Source organism: Pangasianodon hypophthalmus, chromosome 4 (assembly GCF_027358585.1).
Source record: "Pangasianodon hypophthalmus isolate fPanHyp1 chromosome 4, fPanHyp1.pri, whole genome shotgun sequence".
Taxonomy (NCBI): Eukaryota; Metazoa; Chordata; class Actinopteri; order Siluriformes; family Pangasiidae; genus Pangasianodon; species Pangasianodon hypophthalmus.
The window spans coordinates 2,316,865-2,338,012 of NC_069713.1; the positions used below are offsets into that span (position 1 = coordinate 2,316,865).

At 40.0% G+C, this 21,148-nt stretch overlaps 2 protein-coding genes across 4 annotated transcripts in view; one reads left to right on the plus strand and one right to left on the minus strand.

The window, feature by feature from the left end:
• The window catches only part of rock1 (Rho-associated, coiled-coil containing protein kinase 1), a 58,134-nt gene extending 46,525 nt beyond the window's left edge, over positions 1 to 11,609 (plus strand). Inside the window, exons 25-33 of one of the 3 annotated variants that reach the window (XM_053233760.1) lie at positions 192 to 280; positions 397 to 588; positions 1,455 to 1,620; positions 4,633 to 4,703; positions 4,800 to 4,888; positions 5,091 to 5,169; positions 5,348 to 5,609; positions 5,711 to 5,918; positions 9,328 to 11,609. In XM_053233760.1, coding sequence (XP_053089735.1) covers positions 192 to 280; positions 397 to 588; positions 1,455 to 1,620; positions 4,633 to 4,703; positions 4,800 to 4,888; positions 5,091 to 5,169; positions 5,348 to 5,609; positions 5,711 to 5,918; positions 9,328 to 9,331 — 1,160 coding nt within the window. In that variant the 3' untranslated portion in view covers positions 9,332 to 11,609. The other 2 variants (XM_053233759.1, XR_008301699.1) reach the window with 2 other exon arrangements.
• Positions 11,610 to 13,280: 1,671 nt separating this feature from the next.
• LOC113524104 (C-C motif chemokine 3-like) lies at positions 13,281 to 16,278 on the minus strand. The gene is made up of 5 exons (XM_053233772.1): positions 16,219 to 16,278; positions 16,017 to 16,048; positions 14,902 to 14,969; positions 14,168 to 14,279; positions 13,281 to 13,952 (listed from the first exon to the last, which is right to left on the minus strand). The coding sequence occupies exons 3-5, from the start codon at positions 14,960 to 14,962 to the stop codon at positions 13,850 to 13,852; spliced, it is 276 nt and encodes a 91-aa protein (XP_053089747.1). The 5' UTR covers positions 14,963 to 14,969; positions 16,017 to 16,048; positions 16,219 to 16,278; the 3' UTR covers positions 13,281 to 13,849.
• Between the last annotated feature and the right edge of the window lie 4,870 nt (positions 16,279 to 21,148).

Sequence of the window (21,148 nt, forward strand, 5' to 3'; positions counted from 1 at the left end):
CACACATGCGCGTAAACACACACACACACGCACACACACAATCTAATCCGATGTAGGAGTGAACAGTGAGAAAAAGAGCAGTCTTCTTTTTTTCCTTCTAATAAAAATGCCACGAGCTGCAGTCATGTGTCAGTAAATTATTTTGTGTGTGTGTGTGTGTGTGTGTGTGTGTGTGTGTGTGTGTGTTGTAGTGTTTGTGGCCACGAAAGAAGAAATTTCAAATACCATCAAGGCCAACTACGAGAAGATCCTCAACCAGGAACGAACACTTAAGACGCAGGTGAGTGTGTGGGATGTTACACACACACTCTCTCTCTCTCACTCACACACACACACACACACACACACACACACACACACAGATGTGAGTGGTTAAGGAACGTCGTGTCTCTGCAGGCGGTGAATAAACTGGCCGAGATCATGAACCGTAAGGACATGAAGCTGGACCAGAAGAAGCGCGGCAGCACCGCGGACCTGCGCAAGAAGGAGAAGGAGAACCGCAAACTGCAGCTGGAGCTCAACCAGGAGAAGGAGAAGTTCAACCACATGGCCATCAAGTACCAGAAGGAGCTCAGCGAGATGCAGGCGGTGGGTGCTAGCATGAAACTAAAGCTAATTTCATACAAAAAATTATGCTAATGGCATTTTAACGCATGATTAATGAAAAGCAGAGATGTGAAGTATGCTAATAAAGAGCTAGCTAGCTAGAGTATTTTCCCACACTTTTTTTTATTATATAGATAATTTCCTATATTATATATTTTCTTTAAATTGTATGAAATGTGCTGTATAAATAATGTTCTTTAGTCATATATTATTAGCTGTAAATGTAGCTAGGGCTAGATTTAACTTCGTGAATTACGCAAAAATTGTGTAACACGAGAACTTGGATTAGCTTTCCATTTAACTAGCTAGCTATGTAGCATTACAGTGAGCGTCTGTCACTGGAGGATGTCAGCTAAACATTATTAAGCTGAACATTAAGGTATTTTGTGCAAATAGTTAGTTAATAATTACGCAAATACGACACTGATAAAACCAGAAAGGTGTGAATTAAAGTGGGGGAAGAAATAGCACGTGTTCTGTATTTATTTATAAAAATAAATAAATAAATAAGAAGTGGCTCGCAAGTCTCGACTAGCCACTAGCTTTTTATTCGTTGTGAGATGAAAAACTGTCAATCGACAGGTTTGGAAAGAGATGAAGAATGAAGGGAGGTAAATGAAAATAAAGTGGTTGGTTTGTTTGACTGCGAGGTCCGTGATGGAGCTCTGCTGCCCCCTAGTGACACGCCCTGGTCACGACATCAGCCGACAACACGTACATAAACATTTCTGAACGTTTGTAGTATTTAAACAGTGACAGCTGTAGCGTCACTCATCACCACATGTCTTTGTAATGGGCGCTGATGTTAATGTGTGTGTGTGTGTGTGTGTGTGTGTGTGTGTGTGTAGCAACTGGTGGAGGAGAGCACGTACCGTAACGAGCTGCAGATGCAGCTGGACAGTAAAGAAAGCGACATCGAGCAGCTCCGAGAGAAACTGAACGACCTGCAGCTGCGCATGGAGAACACGAGTGTGACGAGTCTACAGACGGACGACGTCGACAGCAACACTGCGGGTACGTGCGCACACACACACACACACACACACACACACACACACACACACACACCTGTCGCAGGTAAGTCATTGATCATGTGTCATTTCATATGTTTATATTAATTAAGTGATAATTGCTTTCAACTTCCTGGTTTCCTTAGAGTCATTTCTTGTGCATAAACAACAGATAAGTTTCTTGGGTATTTTATTATTTTTTTTACTGTTTCATTTGCAATGCCTTATGGGTAATTTTCCTCCCTGCCGTCTACAGTGATGTTGACTCGATTCTCATCTAACGGTCCTCATAGCCCGGGCCTTAAGATGACAGACGAGGGTATTTCTACACAGTATTTTGAAAGTTTTCTGAGAAAGAACGCTGTAAAGCGACAGTTTTAACGAAACACATTGTCTTGTTGAACGTGTGTGCGGGTTTAAAGTCATCTCTCATATTTTCTCCCCCTCTGTGTGTCCAGTCTGCTCTCTCCTCCTCTTTATATCCTCTGTTTTTCCTCTGTGAGTAACCTGCAGTCTGCGTCTGCATCTGCATCATGCTCTGGGATTCCTTTTGTTTTCTTTGCTGGAATTATTTGCTCTTCTATTTTTTTTTTTTTGGCTTGTGTGAGAAAAGCATCTTGAACGAATCCCTCAGAGAGACTGATCTCTTATCAGCGTAGTTTCATCCTCTTATCGTTAGCAGAAGACTCATTATGAAGCACATTGTCTTGCAGCCTCTTAATACTGTTTCATCAAAGTTTTACCCGCACGTGTGATTATTTTGCCGCTTTTCCACTAGGTTCGAACAGCAAAAAAAAAAAAAATCCGTGCCTCTTCATAGAACAGATCCATTTGGCAAAAAATTACATTTTACGCAAGGTATAAATATTTTCTGATACTCACTCCTTATCAAGTTTTGCCAACAAACCAAGACATTAAACGTAGATATTAGATATTTAACGCGCTTCGTCAGTCAAAAGGAAACGTCAGCGTGAAATAAAAATACAACGCTAGTGGAAAAGCAGCACTTTGTTCACCACACAAACATTTATCACTCGCATGTTTTATTTGAAATGCATTATGACATCCTCCCAACTGCTGTACAGTCCAGAGCATGTGGCTCGTCTGTCTAAATTTTTGGAATAGATAAAATTTTATTCTAGTGGAATTTTACTTAATTGTGAGTGAATTTCAGGGTGGATTTGAGTGACAGTTATTATTTTGTGTGTCATACGGGAGGTATCATTAGTTATGGTTTTCATCTTCGGTTTGTAGTGCTTGGGTTTTTATCTGGTGATACTGAGGTACAGGCAGAATTTAATCTGGTATTATCGGGTTTGGACAGAATTCCACTGGGATACAGTCGGATTTGGACAGAATTCCGCTGGGGTGTAGTCGGATTTAGACAGAATTCCGCTGGAGCGTAGTCGGGTTTGGACAGAATTCCACTGGAGTGTAGTCGGATTTGGACAGAATTCCACTGGGGTACAATCGGGTTTGGACAGAATTCCACTGGAGTGTAGTCATGTTTGGGTGGAATTCCATTGGAGTGTAGTCATGTTTGGGCGGAATTCCACTGGAGTGTAGTCGGATTTGGACAGAATTCCGCTGGGGTACAGTCAGATTTAGACAGAATTCCGCTGGGGTACAGTCAGATTTAGACAGAATTCCGCTGGGGTACAGTCAGATTTAGACAGAATTACACTGGAGTGTAGTCATGTTTGGGCAGAATTCCATTGGAATGTAGTCATGTTTGGACAGAATTCCACTGGAGTGTAGTCATGTTTGGACAGAATTCCACTGGGGTGTAGTCGGGTTTGGACAGAATTCCACTGGGGTACAATCGGGTTTGGACAGAATTCCACTGGAGTGTAGTCATGTTTGGGCGGAATTCCATTGGAGTGTAGTCGGATTTGGACAGAATTCCACTGGAGTGTAGTCGGGTTTGGACAGAATTCCGCTGGGGTACAGTCAGATTTAGACAGAATTCCGCTGGGGTACAGTCGGATTTAGACAGAATTCCACTGGAGTGTAGTCATGTTTGGGCAGAATTCCATTGGAATGTAGTCATGTTTGGACAGAATTCCACTGGAGTGTAGTCATGTTTGGGCAGAATTCCACTGGAGTGTAGTCATGTTTGGACAGAATTCCACTGGAGTGTAGTCATGTTTGGGCGGAATTCCACTGGAGTGTAGTCATGTTTGGGCGGAATTCCACTGGATTGTAGTCATGTTTGAACAGAATTCCATTGGAGTGTAGTCATGTTTGGACGGAATTCTGTTGGGTTGTAGTTGTGCTTTGGACAGAATTCCATTGGGGTATATGCTGGTTTGGAGTAATTTTGTTGGACTTGCTTGAATTCAGACAGATTCTAGTAGGGCTGTAGTCAGGGTCAGAAGAAGATCTGGCACGTTGTATTCGTGTTCGGACAGGTTTTTGTGAGGTTGTTGAGCTGCAGTCGGATGTAGGTTCAGAACCTGGCACTGTGGGGTCGTACTTATACAAAACACTCTTAGTGTTGGTCGGGTTGCATTTAAAATCTCAGGACTGACTAAAGCTCTAACGCGTGTCCCCAGTTTAACCCCTCGTCAGTTTAGTAACATCAACTAACACGATACATAAAACTCATTAAAAGTCATTTTCCGTCAGAATGGCTTCCCGAGAATTCACTGATCCAGTCTGATCTATGTAATGCAACATGTTAATATGTTCCTAATCTACTCTCTTGGCCCGTTCATTACCTTGATCATATCACCTAACATTATTGCACTTGGTGAATGTTGCCGAATAACAGATTAACAGATTTGGGGCACTTGAGTAATCAGTGTATTCTGACTGTTACGAGCTGTTTGAAAGTGTCTCCAGTGGGCATGTGGCTGTTGGGAGTGATGATTCTGATTTGTTGTTTTATTTGAGGTTTGATTTGTGACCTTTGAGATGAATTTGCATTGACTGCATGTTCACTTATGTAATTAAATTAATGCTAATGTGCTGGAAATTAATTTACCTTTTTCTTTTTTAAATTATTTATCCACAGAATCGAGATTGGAAGGCTGGCTCTCCATCCCGAACAGAGCCAATATCAAGCGATACGGCTGGAAGAAACAGGTAAGAATTTAATATCCTAAAAAAAACACTTGATAATGAAGCTGAGGCAACTTCAGTCGAAGGTTTTCGTGTGACTGTATCTGTGTTCTCTCTCAGTATGTTGTGGTGAGCAGTAAGAAGATCCTGTTCTATAACGACGAACTGGATAAAGAGCAGTCCAATCCCTCCATGGTGCTTGACATTGAGTAAGTTTAAGTTCCAAAAAAATATATTTTTTACTAAAATTATGCAGTTTTACTGAGATTTAAAAAAAAAAAAAAAAAAAAAAAAAGTTCATGTTTGTATTAAATCTGAATGTTTCTGTTCAAGATGTTTGTAGTACAATTCCCATGCTAGAAAAGCTTTATATTTCTATGTATTGAGTATTTATTTGTTTCTTTTGTTTAGCAAACTCTTCCATGTGCGTCCGGTAACTCAAGGCGATGTTTACCGTGCCGAGTCAGATGAAATTCCCAGAATATTCCAGGTTACGACCATACCGTATATTTAAAATAAATGAAATCATCATACGTTTGGGTTGTTATTTTTTTATTTTTTTTTTTTTAGTGTTAGTGATTTCCTATAGAAATGGAAAGCATTATTTTTAACATTTATATGAATTGTAGTTTTTATTTTTAATTTAATTTTTATTTACTGACCCACAGATTCTGTACGCCAATGAGGGCGAATGCCGGAAGGACGTGGATATGGAGGCCATTCCTCAAGGAGAGAAAGCTAACTGCCTGGCTCACAAAGGGCACGAGTTTATCCCTACACTCTACCACTTCCCCTCAAACTGCGAGGCCTGTGCCAAGCCGCTGTGGCATGTCTTCAAACCACCGCCTGCACTAGAATGCCGCCGATGCCACGTCAAGTGCCACAAAGACCACCTGGACAGGAAGGAGGACGTCATCGCGCCATGCAAAGGTATATACATGACGCTTATCTAGATCAGTGGACTATAAACTATAAACTATATACACTTCAAAGTAAGTTGCATCACGTGAAATTCCTTCCTCACCCCACAGTGAACTATGACGTGACGACAGCACGTGACATGCTCCTGCTAGCCCTCACCCAAGACGAGCAGAAGAAATGGATTGGCCATCTTGGCAAGAAGATTCCCAAAACACCTCCATCTAGTTTCTCTCGAGCGTCCCCTCGCACCATGAGCACTCGCTCGGTAGCTAATCAATCGTTCCGCAAGAACCCTAAAAACATCTCCGGAAAGTCCAGGTAAAAAAAAAAAAAGTCCTCTCAAATTGCTTTCATAATATAAGTTTAGTTTAGATTTAGCATAAGGCTGGGCATAGGAGTCATGAAGGGAGAGTTTAGGGGTTACATGTGTGGGAAGAGGGGTCTCAGGAGTGGGGCTAGGAGTCATAGTAGAAGGGTTAGAAATCTTGGGGCAGGACCTGAGTGGGTTCTAAAGGAAGGACTAGGCACCTCGGGAGAGGGGTTTAGGGTCAAAAGGGAGGACCTAGGGGTCATGGAAGAGGGTCGAGGCGTCTCAAGACAGGACTAGGTGTCGTGGAGCAGTGCTAAGGGGTCTCACGTAAGGACTAGAGGTCAGAGCCAAGGGGTCTCAGAGTGCGACATGGGATTATGGAAGGTTATGGAAGGCAAAAGATTTATTCTAGGGGTGGCCACTGGAATTACTCTAGTTCTAGGAGCACCGTCAACAAGATTAAGGGCAATAGTAATGGGATTGGAACAGATTAGATTAGTAACAGTTGGGTTCTAAGAGTACTGGCAGCAGGATTAGGGATAAGAGTTCTGTTCTAAGGGCACTGGTGGTGGGATTAGGGACAGCAGATTGGTTCTACAGGGACCAGTAGGGGGATTAGGAGTGAAAGGTTGGTTTTAGGGGTACCACCAGTGATGTAAAAGGTTGGTTGTAGGGGTACTAGTGGTTGGATTGGGGTAAAGGTTGGATGTAAGTGGTACCAGTGGTGGAATTGGGGGGATAAATGCTCGTTTTTGGGTTACCAGTAGTGTTTTGCTTATTAGGGGTGTGTGAGTAGGAATAGGAGTATGTCTACAGTTTGTGAGTGCCAGCAGTGGAATTAGGGGCAATGGGCTGATTTTTAGGGGTACCACCAGTGGTATTAGGAGGTTGGTTTTGGGGGTAGCAGCAATGGTATCAGGGTAAACGGTTGGTTTCGTGGTACCAGTGGAACAGTTGAATTAGGGGTCAGTGGTTGATTTTAGGGCAGTGGGATTGGGAATAAGAGGCTGTTGGCTTTTTTGGGGTACCAACAGTTGGATCAATGGTAAAAGGTTGGATGGTAAAGGAATCAGCAGAACGATCAGTTGAAAAACATTGGTTTTTGGTGTACTAGCAGGGATACGTTTCGGGAGGGAGGGGTGGGGGTACCATCAGTATAGGTTGGTTTTGGGGATACTAGCAGTAGGATTATGGGAGAAAGGTTTGTTTGGGGATAACAACAAAAGGTTGCTTTTAGGAGTACAATCTGTGGGATTAGGGTTAAAAGTTTGGCTTTGGGATACCAGCAGTGAGATTTAGAATAAATGGTTGGTTCGAGGGGTAGCAAGGATGGGATTAGGCATAGCAGGTTGGTCTCAGCAGCAGGATTAGGGGTAACAGGAATAACTGAAGAATGATTAGGTGCCAGCAGCAGGATTAGGTTCTAAGGGCACTAACAGTAGGATATGTGGTAAATGTATGGTTTCAGGGGCAACGTTTGTGGAATTTGGGTTTGGTTCATGGGATATCGAAAGTGGGACTAGGAATAATGGATTGGTTCTGATAATCAAGGGTCACCAGTAATAGAATTACGGCAAACGGGTCAGTTGTAAAGGTGCTGTCAGAGGGATTAGGTTTAGAGATTTGTTCTAAAGGGCACCAGCAGTCTAAGCAGGGTGAAGGGTTTGGGAACCAGCAGTAGGAATGTGGGAAAATGTTCGCTTCTGCATTGGGAATCGGAATAGAGTGCTGACTGAAATTCTTACAACAAAATGCCAAGTTATTAAAATAGAAAGAAGACAGCGGTAGTATTATTGAAGGCCGGGCAGCAGGGGCAGGTAAAGTTCATGACTGGCTGTTTGTGTCGTAGCAGGGCTCAATCCAACCTCCACGCTGCAGACACATCGTCCAGTTCCTGCTGACATCAACACCACAAGGAGAGTTCAGCGTAGTCTATCTTTCACCAGTTACCCTCCATATTTACCACTCCTTACTGACCCGCTCCTCTCTGGGTTCACACGGGGGTTTTAGTTCAGGTTGTTTTGTTTTGTTTTTTTTTTTTAAAAAGAGGCTTCTGCTTTACCAGCTACAGCACGAAATTGTCAGCTAAAAGTTTTTTAAGGCTGCAAACCAAGGATTTCTCTTTCTCTTCAAATTTGTCCAGAATTCGGACACTGGAAGCGAAGGCATCTTTATTACTTGTATTTTAGAAAAACCTTCTGTCACCGTCTAGTGGTGACCAGAGCACATTGTTCACTAAAATTCTTCACAGCCCGTTTGAACAACACTGAAAAAATGCAGCTGCCTTAAAAACCTTTTAAGGAACTGTTGAGGCTTACGTGTTGTGGCTCAGTGGGAACGTCTTTAAGGGTGTCGTGATACAGATGTATCAGGTCCGTCAGAACAAAGGGGATCAGCTGTGGTGTGTCGTCTTCACTTCTTGAATGTTTATGGTACTAAGCATGAAGGCATATTCTAACACCATATCCTCATTTGCTTGCTTATATTTATGTGAAAAGATTAACTAGAGTTAATAATTATTATTATACTATAAAGTGATGAGTGATGTAGGCAAGTGACGATATTAAAATATTAAAATGTCATGATCATTTCCTAAGGTTTTCCCGCTAGTTACGATATTATCAAACTCTTGTTACAAAACTATGGGATGGTCCTGTTTACAAATTCGGTCAAAATTAAGACCCTAACCCTACGTTCACACTAATCAGACCAGCAGTCTTTTTTTTTTTTTTTTCCAGTACGTGCGTGACATGGAGTCACGTGTTCAGCGGCAAGCAGCATTGAGATGTTCGTAGTTGTATGCAAATTAGATATGATGTGGTAAAGCAATACATTAAAACGATTGGCTCGAATGTCTCCTCAGACCAATCATGAGGCACGTGCGGTCCGACGTTTCTTCAGTTCCCCACTCACAACTTTAGTATCTGTAATTTGTCCCCATTTACTGTTTAATGCAAAAACAGCAGAAAAACTTCTAACTCTGGTTTCATCTCATCCTGTCATATACGATCTCTCATTAAATGTGTATAGAGACACACGAAGAAAAATGAAGCTCGGAAGGAAGGAGCAGAGATTGTTGGTGCCTGTGGTGAGCGTACGTAGCTAGTAGGTTGTTTTGCTAACGAAACGAGTACAAACTCTAGGACGTATTGTATAAATTAATCTTTAATACATTTTAAACAAAAGTGGTGTGTACAACTTCTCACTTGCTAGTGTGAACGCAGGGTTAGATGTCTTCAGGGTACCTGGGTAGCCTAAAAAAATACTGGCTTGAATATCAGAAAATTACCGATTATCGTCACATGCCTAACTGAAACAGTTGAACTGCGCATTGCTGTCGGTGAGAATATTATTCCCTTCTTCAAAAAAAAAACCTGCAAATCCTTCTCCTCTGCTCTTTTTTTTTCCCCCCTCCAGCTAACCACCTGAATCTTCTCTCTGAAACATTGGGACTCCTCAATTGGGACTTTATACATCATCTATTAATAAATAAAAACCTTAAACAAAAGCATTTAAAGATAAATAATGGAATTTAACCCTAAATCACCGTTTCACACACGGACGGAGAAGCCGGTGGGAAAATGCTCCTCCTGTCCTCTATGCGTTTTACACAGCTCGTGATGGGACCACGTGTTGCTCTGAAGGGAACTTTGATGGGATTCGTAATAAATGGTTCTTCACTCTTGGGAAAAAGTCGACTCTAAAATTGGCGACTGCAATGTTCGAAACCTCGGCCTGATGGACTCTCTCAGCCTTACCGTTCCTGGCGGGCAATAAATTAACATGGGGCAATAATCAAGACGGAGTACTGGGTACTGAGTATTAGTCTTTTTTTTTTTTTTTTTTTTTTTTTTGAGGAGCATGAAAGATCATTACAAATCTATGCATATTGTTATTATTTTAGTTGCTGTTGAGTCCTTCAAGCCACAGGAATTCCATCGGTTTGGCTGAAGGAGCGCTTAAATTTCGTTGACTTTTTTTTTGTTGTTGTTGTTGTTGTTCATTTGGGTACATTATTTCTGAAATGTTTTCTCTGTAATGTTTTATAAATTTTTTTTTTTTTTTTTTTTTGGTAATGTATTGCCTTACTTTTGATTCCTAGATGAATGGTTGAAAAAGAAAAAAGGAAAAAAAAGAGAAACATTAAGTTAACAAATGTAAAACTGCACTGTTTGAATTGTAAGTTATTTGTAGAAGACTAAAACAGGGGTAGCATTCAGCCCACCTAGTGCCTTACCGACTTTTGAGACCGATTTTTACTGCCATATCTGTTTGTGTTCCTCATCAACATGTTAAATCCTAACTATTGTTCTTTTTAAGAAAAAAAAAAAAAGTAAGATGTGTATATCATCCACCTTATGGTTTTATCAGGGCGGTCCGTCGCACACTGAATGCGTTGTTCACTAGAATCTCCAGGTATAGCGTTTTGTGATTGAGACGGTGCTCTCGGACGCGGGGAGTAGATTTGTGCCGATATTAATCTTTTATTAAGCATTCCTGGAACGTTCGTTCTGCCTTCAGATTGGTCCAAACCACGAAGATGGCTGTCGGAAAAGAAAACATAGCTAGCAATTAGCATGATTCATAATTTTGGGATATTAGAGCATTTATATTCAGTCACTCTGAACGTCTACTTCGAGGATTCCAGGTATATTGATGACTTGAAAGCCTCCATGCTAACAATATTGTGCGTGTTAAACATATATATAAATATATATCATATAACCGATTACCGGCACATTCCTACTTCAGAGATGTACGCTAGAAATAAGAGTGCTAACGATGGATTGTTTCGTCCTCTCCTTGTTACAGAGGCTAAAATTAGAAACGATGGCCTTTATAAGAATTTAAAGAATCAATAACAGATCCCCGATCAGCTGATTCTCAGTCCCAGTCTCGCCGGTTGCTTCAGCTCATCGAGAACGACTGATATCCTTGAGTTTACAGAGGCGGAGCTTAAAAAAAGAAAAAACAGTTAATCGTACAAATCATGTGACATCACCACTATTTTTTTTAGAAAAGCAGCTGAATGGAATAAAATGCTAGTTTTAATTACACTGTATAAAAGCTAAGCTAGTTAGCTACCTAAACACTTCATTGAGCTAATGTTTAACTAGTTAGCTAACGTTGATGTTGCCCTAAGCGTTCTGCTATTACATAGCTAGCCAAGTGAAACACTGAGCTAGCTAAATTTAGACTATTATATTAATACTACGTCATTAGTACGAGTAGCTCAGTGTAATTAAAACCAGCAAAGCAATACGTCGAGCCACAGAGGAGAAGAGTGTTCGTGATGTCATACGATCAGGTTTCTGATTGGTTGATCAAATCTAACTCCGCACTTCGTAAGCTCGGGACTCCTTTTATTCAGCGTTAATCTCGGTGAGGAACCGGAAGAGAGATCTCGTTCACTGCGTACGATTTCCGTCGTATCGGTCATATCTGTTGTTGTATCAAGTTGTAACCCCTCCCCCCGCTTTTCCCGGACAAAGTCTCGCTTCTTTTTTTTCGCCTGTCGACAAGCGAGACAGAGATCATGAATACCTCCTCAGTTATTCGCTACGGTTTTTAGGTTATGTGTTCAGTTAAATGAAGCACTGGAAATATGGTGGCTATCTACTTGGTTGATCTGCATGTTTAATTAGGTTTGGAGGCCGCACTGATGGATGTGTGTCAATAAACATTATCTTTATCACCTACACAGCCTCTGGACATTCCCCCGTTCCTCCCCTCTGTGTGTGTGTGTGTGTGTGTGTGTGTGTGTGTGTGTGTGTGAGAGAGAGAGAGAGAGAGAGAGAACTCTCCTGCTTCTGGAAGTGTGTATTTGTAGCACAAGGAGACGAGGATGTAGAGGGAATTTTTCTAGCAGGACTACACATGAAGACCTCAACCGCAAGAACGACTTCTGTAGTGAGATTTACACACACACACTGTATCACTGAACCAGCAGAAAAATAACACTTTCACTGATACAGTTTTTACAGAAAATTCAATATTGTTGTCAATTTCCTGGCTGATATACAACTTATACGTACACGTATATGCTCTCTTTCTTTTCTGTTCTCTGTCGCTCTCTCTCTCTGTCTGTCTGTCTGTCTGTCTTGCTCTGTCTCTCTCTCTCTCTCTCTCTCTCTCTCTCTCTCCTCTCTTTCACTACCCCTCTCTTGCTTTCTGTCGCTCTCTCTCTCTCTCTGTCTCTCTCTGTCTCTCTCTCTCTCTCTCTCTGTCAATCTGTCTGTCTTTCTTGCTGTCTCTCTCTCCTCTCTTTCACTACCTCGCTCTTGTTTTCTTTGTCTGTCTCTCTCTCTCGCTCTCTTGCTCTCTCTTTGTTTCTCTCCTAATCTCTCTCTCTTTGTCCGTCTCAGTATTTGTCTCTCTCTCTCTCTGTCTATCTCTGTCTCATTCTCTCTTTCTATTTGTCTGTCTGTCTCTATCTATCTATCTTTCTCTGTTTCTCATTCTGTCTCTGTCTTGCTGTCTGTCTGTCTGTCTGTCTGTTCTCTGTCCCTCTTTGTCTCTTTCACTATCTCTCCCTTGCTTTCTTTGTCTGTTTCTCTCTCTGTCTCTCTCTCTTGCTCTCTCTCTGTTTCTGTTTTTGTTGCTCTCTCTGTCGCATTCTGTCTCCCCTCTCTCTCTCTCTGTCTCTCTCTCTCTCTCTGTCTCTGTCTCTCTCTCTCCCCTTGTCTCTGTCTTTCTCTCTTTGTCTCTCACTGTTTGTCTCATTCTCTCTCTCACTCTTTATTTCTCTTTGCCTATTTCTCTCATTATGTCTCTCTTTCTATTTGTCTGTCTGTCTCTATCTATCTTTCTCTCTGTCTCTCATTCTGTCTCTCTCTCTCTCTGTCTCTCTCTGTCTCTGTCCTTCTCTGTTTCTGTCTCATTCTCTGTCTCTCTCTGTCTTTCTCTGTCTATCATTCTCTCTTTCTCTCCCTCTCTTTCTCCCTCTCTTTGTCCACCCCAGTCTCATTCTGTCTCTCTTTCTATTTGTCTCTCTCTCTCTCTCTCTCTCTCTCTCTCTCTCTCTCTCTCTTTCTCTCTCACATTCTCTCTGTCTCTCGGGTTTTTTTCAAGTCCACAGTGTGCTTTATTGTAATGACTGTTTTAAAAATGATTCCAGAGCAAATTAATATAAAAGTTATATAAACAAACAATAACAACAAATAAACACTAAACATGAACAGACGATTAAATTAACAGATCTATTACAGCATGATATGCAATATTGAATTAATTTCAATAAATAATTTATTAATTATTAATTTATTAATGTAACAATAAACAAATATAAAGTTATTTATGTATTATTACGGCTTATTTACGTATAGTTTCGAGTGACTCTTTTCAATCTTACTGAATGCAACAAACATTAATTTATATTAATATGCGGTTTTATTTAAACAAAAAAAGGAAATAATGAATATTAAACTGAACTTTAACTACAGCATATTGAATACAGCATTCAAGCAATTCGTCATGTTTAAAGATGATTTATAAGAAAAAGCTTTATTCTGTTACTGTTTCATCCAATAATTAGGTTGGAGAAAAGATTTAATCAGTGATAATTGAGCTTTTAAACAGACGCTGATCAACTGATTTCATTCTGTTTTTCACTCAGTCAACCCCGGAGTCTGCACACACACAAGATGACCGTACTTTAGAGTACATTGTTTTGTTTTAAAACATAATATGCAAATTTAAAATGTCCTTTAATATGTATAAAAATAAAATTAATTAATCCCCACAGCCTAAAGTTTAATTCAGTTAATCAATGCTAGACTAATTCAAGCAAAAGTTTGTTTAAATAGAAATATAGTAAAAAGTTTTATTCCTCCTGTATAAATACATCAAAAGTGAAATCTCATTTAATTATTATACATAATTTGTGAAAAAAAAAATCTTATTAATGGAGAGAGGATTTAAACACTCGTTTGATTTTGGATCAGTCTTGTAAAATCAGGCGCTGGTCAATTTTATTCATGATGTTCTGCACCCACTCGACATCGGGGTTTGCACATATCTGACGGCCGTCCTTTAGGGTAAAACTGCAGAGAGAGAAGATTTACATCAGTGTATAACTGCAATAAAGACAGAAAATCAAACACACTCACACGTCCCAAACCTCCACGAGTATTTAAAGTTAGATTATATTACACATTACACATTACACCATAAAGCAACAATAGACATGAAAATACTAACTTTTTTAAAAATTATTAATTAAAATAAATAATAAATAAACTAGGGAGTGAAAGCTTACATGACTCCAGGTTTTGAACAGTGCTGATCTGTTTCTTTATACTCTGTAATGAGTCTTACAGGGATTCGATGTGTCTGGAAACTGAAACAGCATGGTCCTTGTTCACCTGCATCTGTGTGAAAACATTAATATTAATATATCAATCAGTCCCATCAGCTTAATACTCTGATTAAATGCTGGAGTGCGCATATACACAGGGTTTTACAGTAACCACCTCAGATTGGGGGGAAAAAAGCTGCTGCATGTATGTTTTAGTTATTTTATTTATAATTTACAATAAGTATATAAAATAAAATAATGCAGTAATGGTAAGAGCCGATCAGCCTAAAACTTTAAGACTATTTTTCTTTAAATAATTTACAGAATTGTCACAGTGAAGTAAACTGATATTAAAGAATAATAGATTAGAGCTCTTATAATTACTGTCATCTGTTGTCTAGTTCTTGTTAATAATAAAACTGAAATGTTCTTGGTTTTGTATATTATATTTACATTAAAAATGAATTGTATTAATGGAGCAGTCTTATGCAAAATGAACCATAAAAGCACCAGGTGATTACCGTAAAACCCTGTATATACACACACACACACACACACACACTCACACACAGTTTGGGGCACAACACAATAATTTATATAATTAAATATTAATATGTGGCTTGACTCACTGCTAGATATGAGCTGGAGGACTGAAAACCATCATGAACCTGAAAATATTATAAACTTTATCTTACTCTCAGCTACTGTGAAATCCTGAAGGCAGACGAGAACCAGCAGGAGACAGCGGAAGAACATGACTGCTCTGTTATACAACAAAAACAGAAAAAAATCGTAAATGCAATCCATTTAATATACTAGTTAATAAAAATTACACCAAGTGATCATGTGTTTCTGAAGATTATAGTTACTTTATGATGGAGACACTGTAAACATATAAATAACACACACACATTCTTTGTATTTGTTAAAATGCTACATTTGGACATCAAATTTTAAAATATTGTTCTGTAATACAGTACATTCGTATTGCTAATAAAATCATTAATTAGAAGAAGTCAGCACTCAGAATACGTTATGGTGGTCAAACTCCTAGACCCTTAATTTCAGGCTGTATTTAGAACAATAATATCATCTATATCCACTCCAATTATACATGCACCTTTATCCTAATTTTTATAACTCCATTACGTGCTGCTCCTTTAAATTCAACATGACAAGGACACCATGACAGCAGCATGTCTCAGACATTTCTACTCAAGCAAAAAACTGTCTATATTTTAAAAAATACAAATTATACAGGTTCATGTATAACGTCAGAGCTAAACTGTACAATTGCTGTCTTTGTTTAAAAAAATTGCTATGTTTGGACATTACATTAAAAAATTCTGTTTTTATTTTAGACCTAAAATATTTGGCAGCATTTTGTTTATACATAATGTTTTTGCTCCGCTTTACTCCGGTGATGTCCTTTTGACCCCTGCTTATGTTACTTTTTTACTTTTTTTTATTACTTTTTTTATTTTTTAAGGAACATTTTACCTTACAAGCAATTTTATTGAATGTTTTATAATGTTTACATGAAAGAGTTAAGAATGTACGCAACACTCCTCTTTTTTCAGTCTCTGAAATATGGTTAATAAGGACAGATAGTGAAATTACATTAAGTTAAGATCAAAGTCATAGAAACTGTGTATACAATTGGACATTGAAATATTGAAATTGGTGATTTATTTGTGTTAAAAACGTAAATGTTTAGTACACAAACAGGATATTAAGGTCTGTAGTGATGTTTTTTGTGTTAAAATGAACATTTCTACCAAATCTGTAATCTGTGTGTGTGTGTGATTACCCTGGACAAACATTTCGACACGCTTCCCTGTACTGAGAAAACAAACTTGTTTACCAGAAGTTTAAGGACACTGTTAAATTTCCATCAATAAATGTTAAAAATACAGGATAAAATAATGCAAATTCAAATCTACAGCCTTTACACAGGAACAGTAAAAGTGTTCAGATGAGACAGACATGAGAGAAAGCTGAGAAAATCTTACCAAATCTCTTCTTATGGACTTTAATCTGTAACTTTCCAACTCTGGTGCAATGCTGTAAGTAGTTTCGGTAACTTTAGGTTTTTATTCTGAGAGTTTTATGGTATCCATCCGCCATCAGAGCCACATGACTACACTGATAACCATGAAATTCTTCACTCTGATAAAGTAGTCCTGAACCTGGACTGTTGACGATCTAATAGTATTAAACTTTGCCTTTAATTAGAAGATATTTGCTCAGTTGAGTGTTAATCCTTTCCTGCATAGTGCACACACATGCCTGTTTATAGAAAAATATCGAATGTAAATCAACTCCAAATCACACAAGACCATTATTGTAATTTAACATAAACATTTTTTCTGATTTCTGTTGCCCTCTAATTTTTTTCTTTGGATGGAATTCAGACAGTTATTGTTATTTTATCATCATTATTTCATCCTTATTTTCTTCATTTGTTTTTTTTTCCCATATTACACCAACACTAAACAACAAGTCCACAAATAAATATATGGAGAGAGATAGAGAGGTGGACTGTAGTTATGAAAGTCTCTGATATTCTGATTTTCCTTTCCTCAGTTTCTAAGCACAGTTGGTTTGTGTTGTTTAATCAGTGCTGGATGTAGAGTAATTGGTGTGATAGGGAATATTGGTAAAAATTTGAAGTGTCTTCTGAACTGTTTAGGTTTTTGAGGATTGAATAGTGATTATTGATTTTTCTAATAAAATCTGGTGACAAGTTTGTTGAGATAAAAGAACCAGCCAGAGGGTGGAGTAACAGGAGTTGTGGAGAAATGGTAGTTGATTTGGGGAAGGTTATTCATTTTGACTGTGGATATTAAGGATAAAGGTAATTTATTTTATTTTCATGTTGCATTTCATTTCTTGTAGCAGAGGGATATAATTTAATTTGTATCGCTCATTTACATGTGGTGAAATGTGGATTCCAAGGCATTTGATGGGTTCTTTTGCACACTTTATTCCTTAGAAGAACTTCATGTAATTTGAAAAAGCATGTGGAGGTAAGTTTCACTAATTTGCTAATATTAACTGGCTATATTTAGCTACATTTATCTTTTCTTTGCTAATGCCAGTTTAGCCTAGCATTGATGCCAGTCACTAACATAACTGGCTGGGCAGTAAGTCAAATTCTAGCGAATGGAAAATAATGCTGTGACACCTTATGGGGTGGACTGGAAATTAAGATATGGGAGGCAGTCTTGACACAACTCAAAAAGGTGCCCTTTATTTTTCGTCACTATTTCTTTAGCATTTCAGAGATTTTATTTTACTATGCATATATACTGTATATTTACAAACACGGCTCTGTGCTGCTCTGCTCTCACTCTCGTGGCTCACAACTCTCCCCTCTTTATCCTTGCTGCTACTCACTGAAACACAGAGCACTCATCAGCAAAATAGAATGTTGTCCAGCAGTGGCTCATCCTGTCCGTGACACAACCCTTGCACGTTGTTACAACCCCAATTAGTCTAGGGGTATGTGGGGAATAACACTTATTTAATTATTAAAAATATCAGTTGTGTGTGTGTGTCAGGGACCAACAACCAGTAGTGCAAATCAATCCAAGTGATTTATTTATCTATATACAAGTGAAAGTGTGTGGTGCCAAGTGATAGAGATAATATTTACAAATTATTTACAATAACATGTAACAAGACACAAAAGGGGAAAAGGGACGTGAGCGGCACCAAAGCAAAGAAATGAACAAAACAAAACAAGTCTAGCTATTTTTAAACCCTCTAACCTGACTATAACAAAAGATAGAAAAGAAATCTTCAGCTCGCTCCTAACCTAATGTGTCTAATGCAAAAAAAAACAGAATTCCTATGTGCTGTACAATGTATGTCACGTGACGTACTTACCTATCCACTGTTCCCCAACACTAACAAAGTCACAAACCGGGGTAACAAACACGAAGTTTAACTATACAAACAGGTGACTAGAACAAAGTGGGGGAAACATGGAACAATTGACATACAGGAATAAAACACAGTAAGGTAGCGTAACTAGAACACGGAGGTACAAAAAACAGAAAAAACAGAGGTACAGCAGGGTTTTTGGTTTTAACAGCCAGAACATCAACTTCTGCATGAACGAATGGCTGCGGGTTTTAAATAGGCGGGGTCAGAGGTGGATTGGTTGTCACGCCCGATGACATCAGCGGGGATAATCGAGACAGACAGGAACGGTATCCAATGAGGCAATTACTGCAGAGAGAGAGAAAGAGAGGGAGGGTGAGAGAAAAGGGGAGAGAAAAAAACACAAAAACACGCGGACATACCCCAGAACGTAACACACGTGTACAAGGCTGACCCGAGGACAATGCATCAGACATGCCTAAGGAACTTGACAACACAGATGGAGAACCCGACCCTTCACTACAAGATGGCACATCAGCTACTAAACTCATAGATACTATTATCAGAGAATGCTAATAATTCAGACGTGGTGGAGGGTAAACCTCCACCTGCTGGCCCCAGACCAGCTTGGGGGGCTTCCAGAACTAATACCCACAAACTCACTTCATCTACATCCTCCTCAAGCAGTGACACCTGGTCCACCTGAGGGCTATCAGGGGGGATGAATGGAGAAACTCTCCATATTTGAGTCTTCAACAGTGAGTGATGATAAACAAGTTGGCCCTCCTCCAGCGGTGTACCATGGACATGTATCATGGTCATTCTGCACCTTGCGACGATCCTCAGCAGCCCTTAATTGTTCCAGCGCCCCTTCAAAAGCCACCTGTAACCTGGTTTGATGGTCTAAGACCCACTCATGAACACCACCTTCCCCAATCTCCTGGGCCCTACCAAGCAAACACTCAACAAGGGAGTCATGGCTCTTGGTCAAATATTTAAAAAAATGGAGACTCAATTGTTGCTTTATGGGGGGTCGTATTATAAGAGAACAGTACTTGGGGAAGACAGGCCACCTAATCCCTCTTCCTGGAAAGACTACGCAGAAGGTTATGAAGGGTCCTGAGGTATCATTCACACTGGCCATTACCAGTGGGATGGTATGGAGTAGTATGAGTTTTTTCAACCTCATACAGGCAGTAGATTTGTCTGGTCTTTCAGGGGAAGAACAAGATAAAGTAAGGGCTCTGCTCTACAAGTTCCAATCAATGTTCTCTGCCTATGAGGGAGATTTGGGGTGTACTAATTCAATTTCTCATGATATTCCCCTTTTGGATGACACCCCAGTCCGGCAACGGCATCGGTGGATACCTCCATCTGAGTACGAGGTAGTGAAGGCACATATCAATCAATTATTGGAGGCCTGAGTCATTAGGGAGAGTTGTAGCCCGTATGGCTAGCCCATCGTTCTGGTCAAGAAAAAGGATGGTAGTTTGCACATGTGCGTTGACTACCGTCAGTTGACTTCTATAATCAGGAAGGATGCATTTCCCCTGTTCAGATAGAGGAGTCCTTGGACTCATTGGCAGGGGCCTGTTGGTTCTCCACTTTGGATTTGGCCAGTGGGTACAACCAGATCCCTGTCACTGAGAATGACTGGTTTAAGACTGCCTTCTGTACTCTGTTCGGGCTATTTGAATGGAATCGAATGGCAGTCGGGCTTTGTAATGCCCCAAGGACTTTCCAAGGAAAGGTTGTTTGGGGACCAGTAGTGTCAATCATTGCTTTTATACCTTGATGATGTGGTGGTATTTTCTTCCTCAGTAGCCTAACATCTGGAGCATTTGGAGGTGGTCCTGAGCCAGCTGTAGCATGAGGGGTTGAAGGGGTTGTGTTTTTACAATGGGAGGAAGATATTTAGGACATGTAATATCGTCGGAGGGTGTGTCAGCTGGCCCAAGCAAGATCGAGGTTGTAGCTCAGTGGTGGCAACCATCCGGTGTGACAGAGTTGTGCTCTTTTCTGGATTTTGCCAGCTAATATCGCTGTATTGTAGAGGGGTTTGCCAAGTTTGTGGCCCCTCTGGTGGCTGAGTGTGCTGGCCTGAAATCCAGAAAGCAAGCGGAGTGGAGCTTATCTGAAATGTGGACTGATCAGTGTCAGGTAAGCTTTATGAGATTGAAAGAAAAGCTCACCACGGCCCCAGTGCTGGCCTACGCAGATTTCTCCCTGCCTTTTATCCTGGAAGTGGATGCTGGACATGGTAGGCTGGGAGCAGACCTCTCCCAGGAGCAGGTGGGTAAGGTACAGCCGATTACATATGCTAGCCGCAGTCTTAGACCCATTGAATGCAATATGTCCAATTATAGCTCTATGAAATTAGAGTTTTTGGCACTCAAGTGGGCCATGAATGAAAAGTGTAGGGAGTACTTGCTGGGCCACAAATGTGTGGTGTTTACTGATAACAATCCCCTCAGCCACCTGATGTCCACAAAATTGAGGGCTACTGAGCAGTGTTGGGCAGAAATAAGCTTCATCATGCCACCTGGAATGTGCCAAGACCAAAAAACCCCCATCTTAACCCTCCCCACACAATATGAACCAGACAGGATACTGGCTTTATGACAGTGCTCTATGGGGGAGCCTTTAACACAGTTGCTAAATCAAAAGGGCCATTATCCGATTGGCTTGAGTAGACGGTGGGTAGAGTCCACCTATTTGTGGACTTGTGTGCGTGTCTTGACCTGAGAAATGTTTCAAAATTCACAAATGCACAGGATGCGATCCACAAATGAATGCCAGAGTTGTGTTTGTGACATAAAAACATAGTTTTACGTTTTTTTAATTTGCAAATCTCATTTTATTTATTTGTGAATTTAATTCATTTTTGTGAAACTCCTAACATATATTTGTGGGTCTCGTTCCACGAGCAAACCTGGATAATAAATTTGTAAACAAATTCTTTGTTATTATTGCTAGATATAATGCACAGGCCTATTAATTAGGTAGGAATGTAGCTACAGTCCTGCTGTACAGATGGAAATACTCGAGTAAAGT

Excerpts from the sequence above, each read along its gene's own strand:
- LOC113524104 (XM_053233772.1), bottom strand. The coding sequence starts at position 14,962 with ATGTTCTTCCGCTGTCTCCTGCTGGTTCTCGTCTGCCTTCAGGATTTC. Across the intron at positions 14,280-14,901 it reads GGATTTCACAGTAGCTGAGA|ATGCAGGTGAACAAGGACCA; the intron begins GTAAGATAAAGT and ends GTTTTCACACAG. Across the intron at positions 13,953-14,167 it reads TGTTCAAAACCTGGAGTCAT|TTTTACCCTAAAGGACGGCC; the intron begins GTAAGCTTTCAC and ends CTCTCTCTGCAG.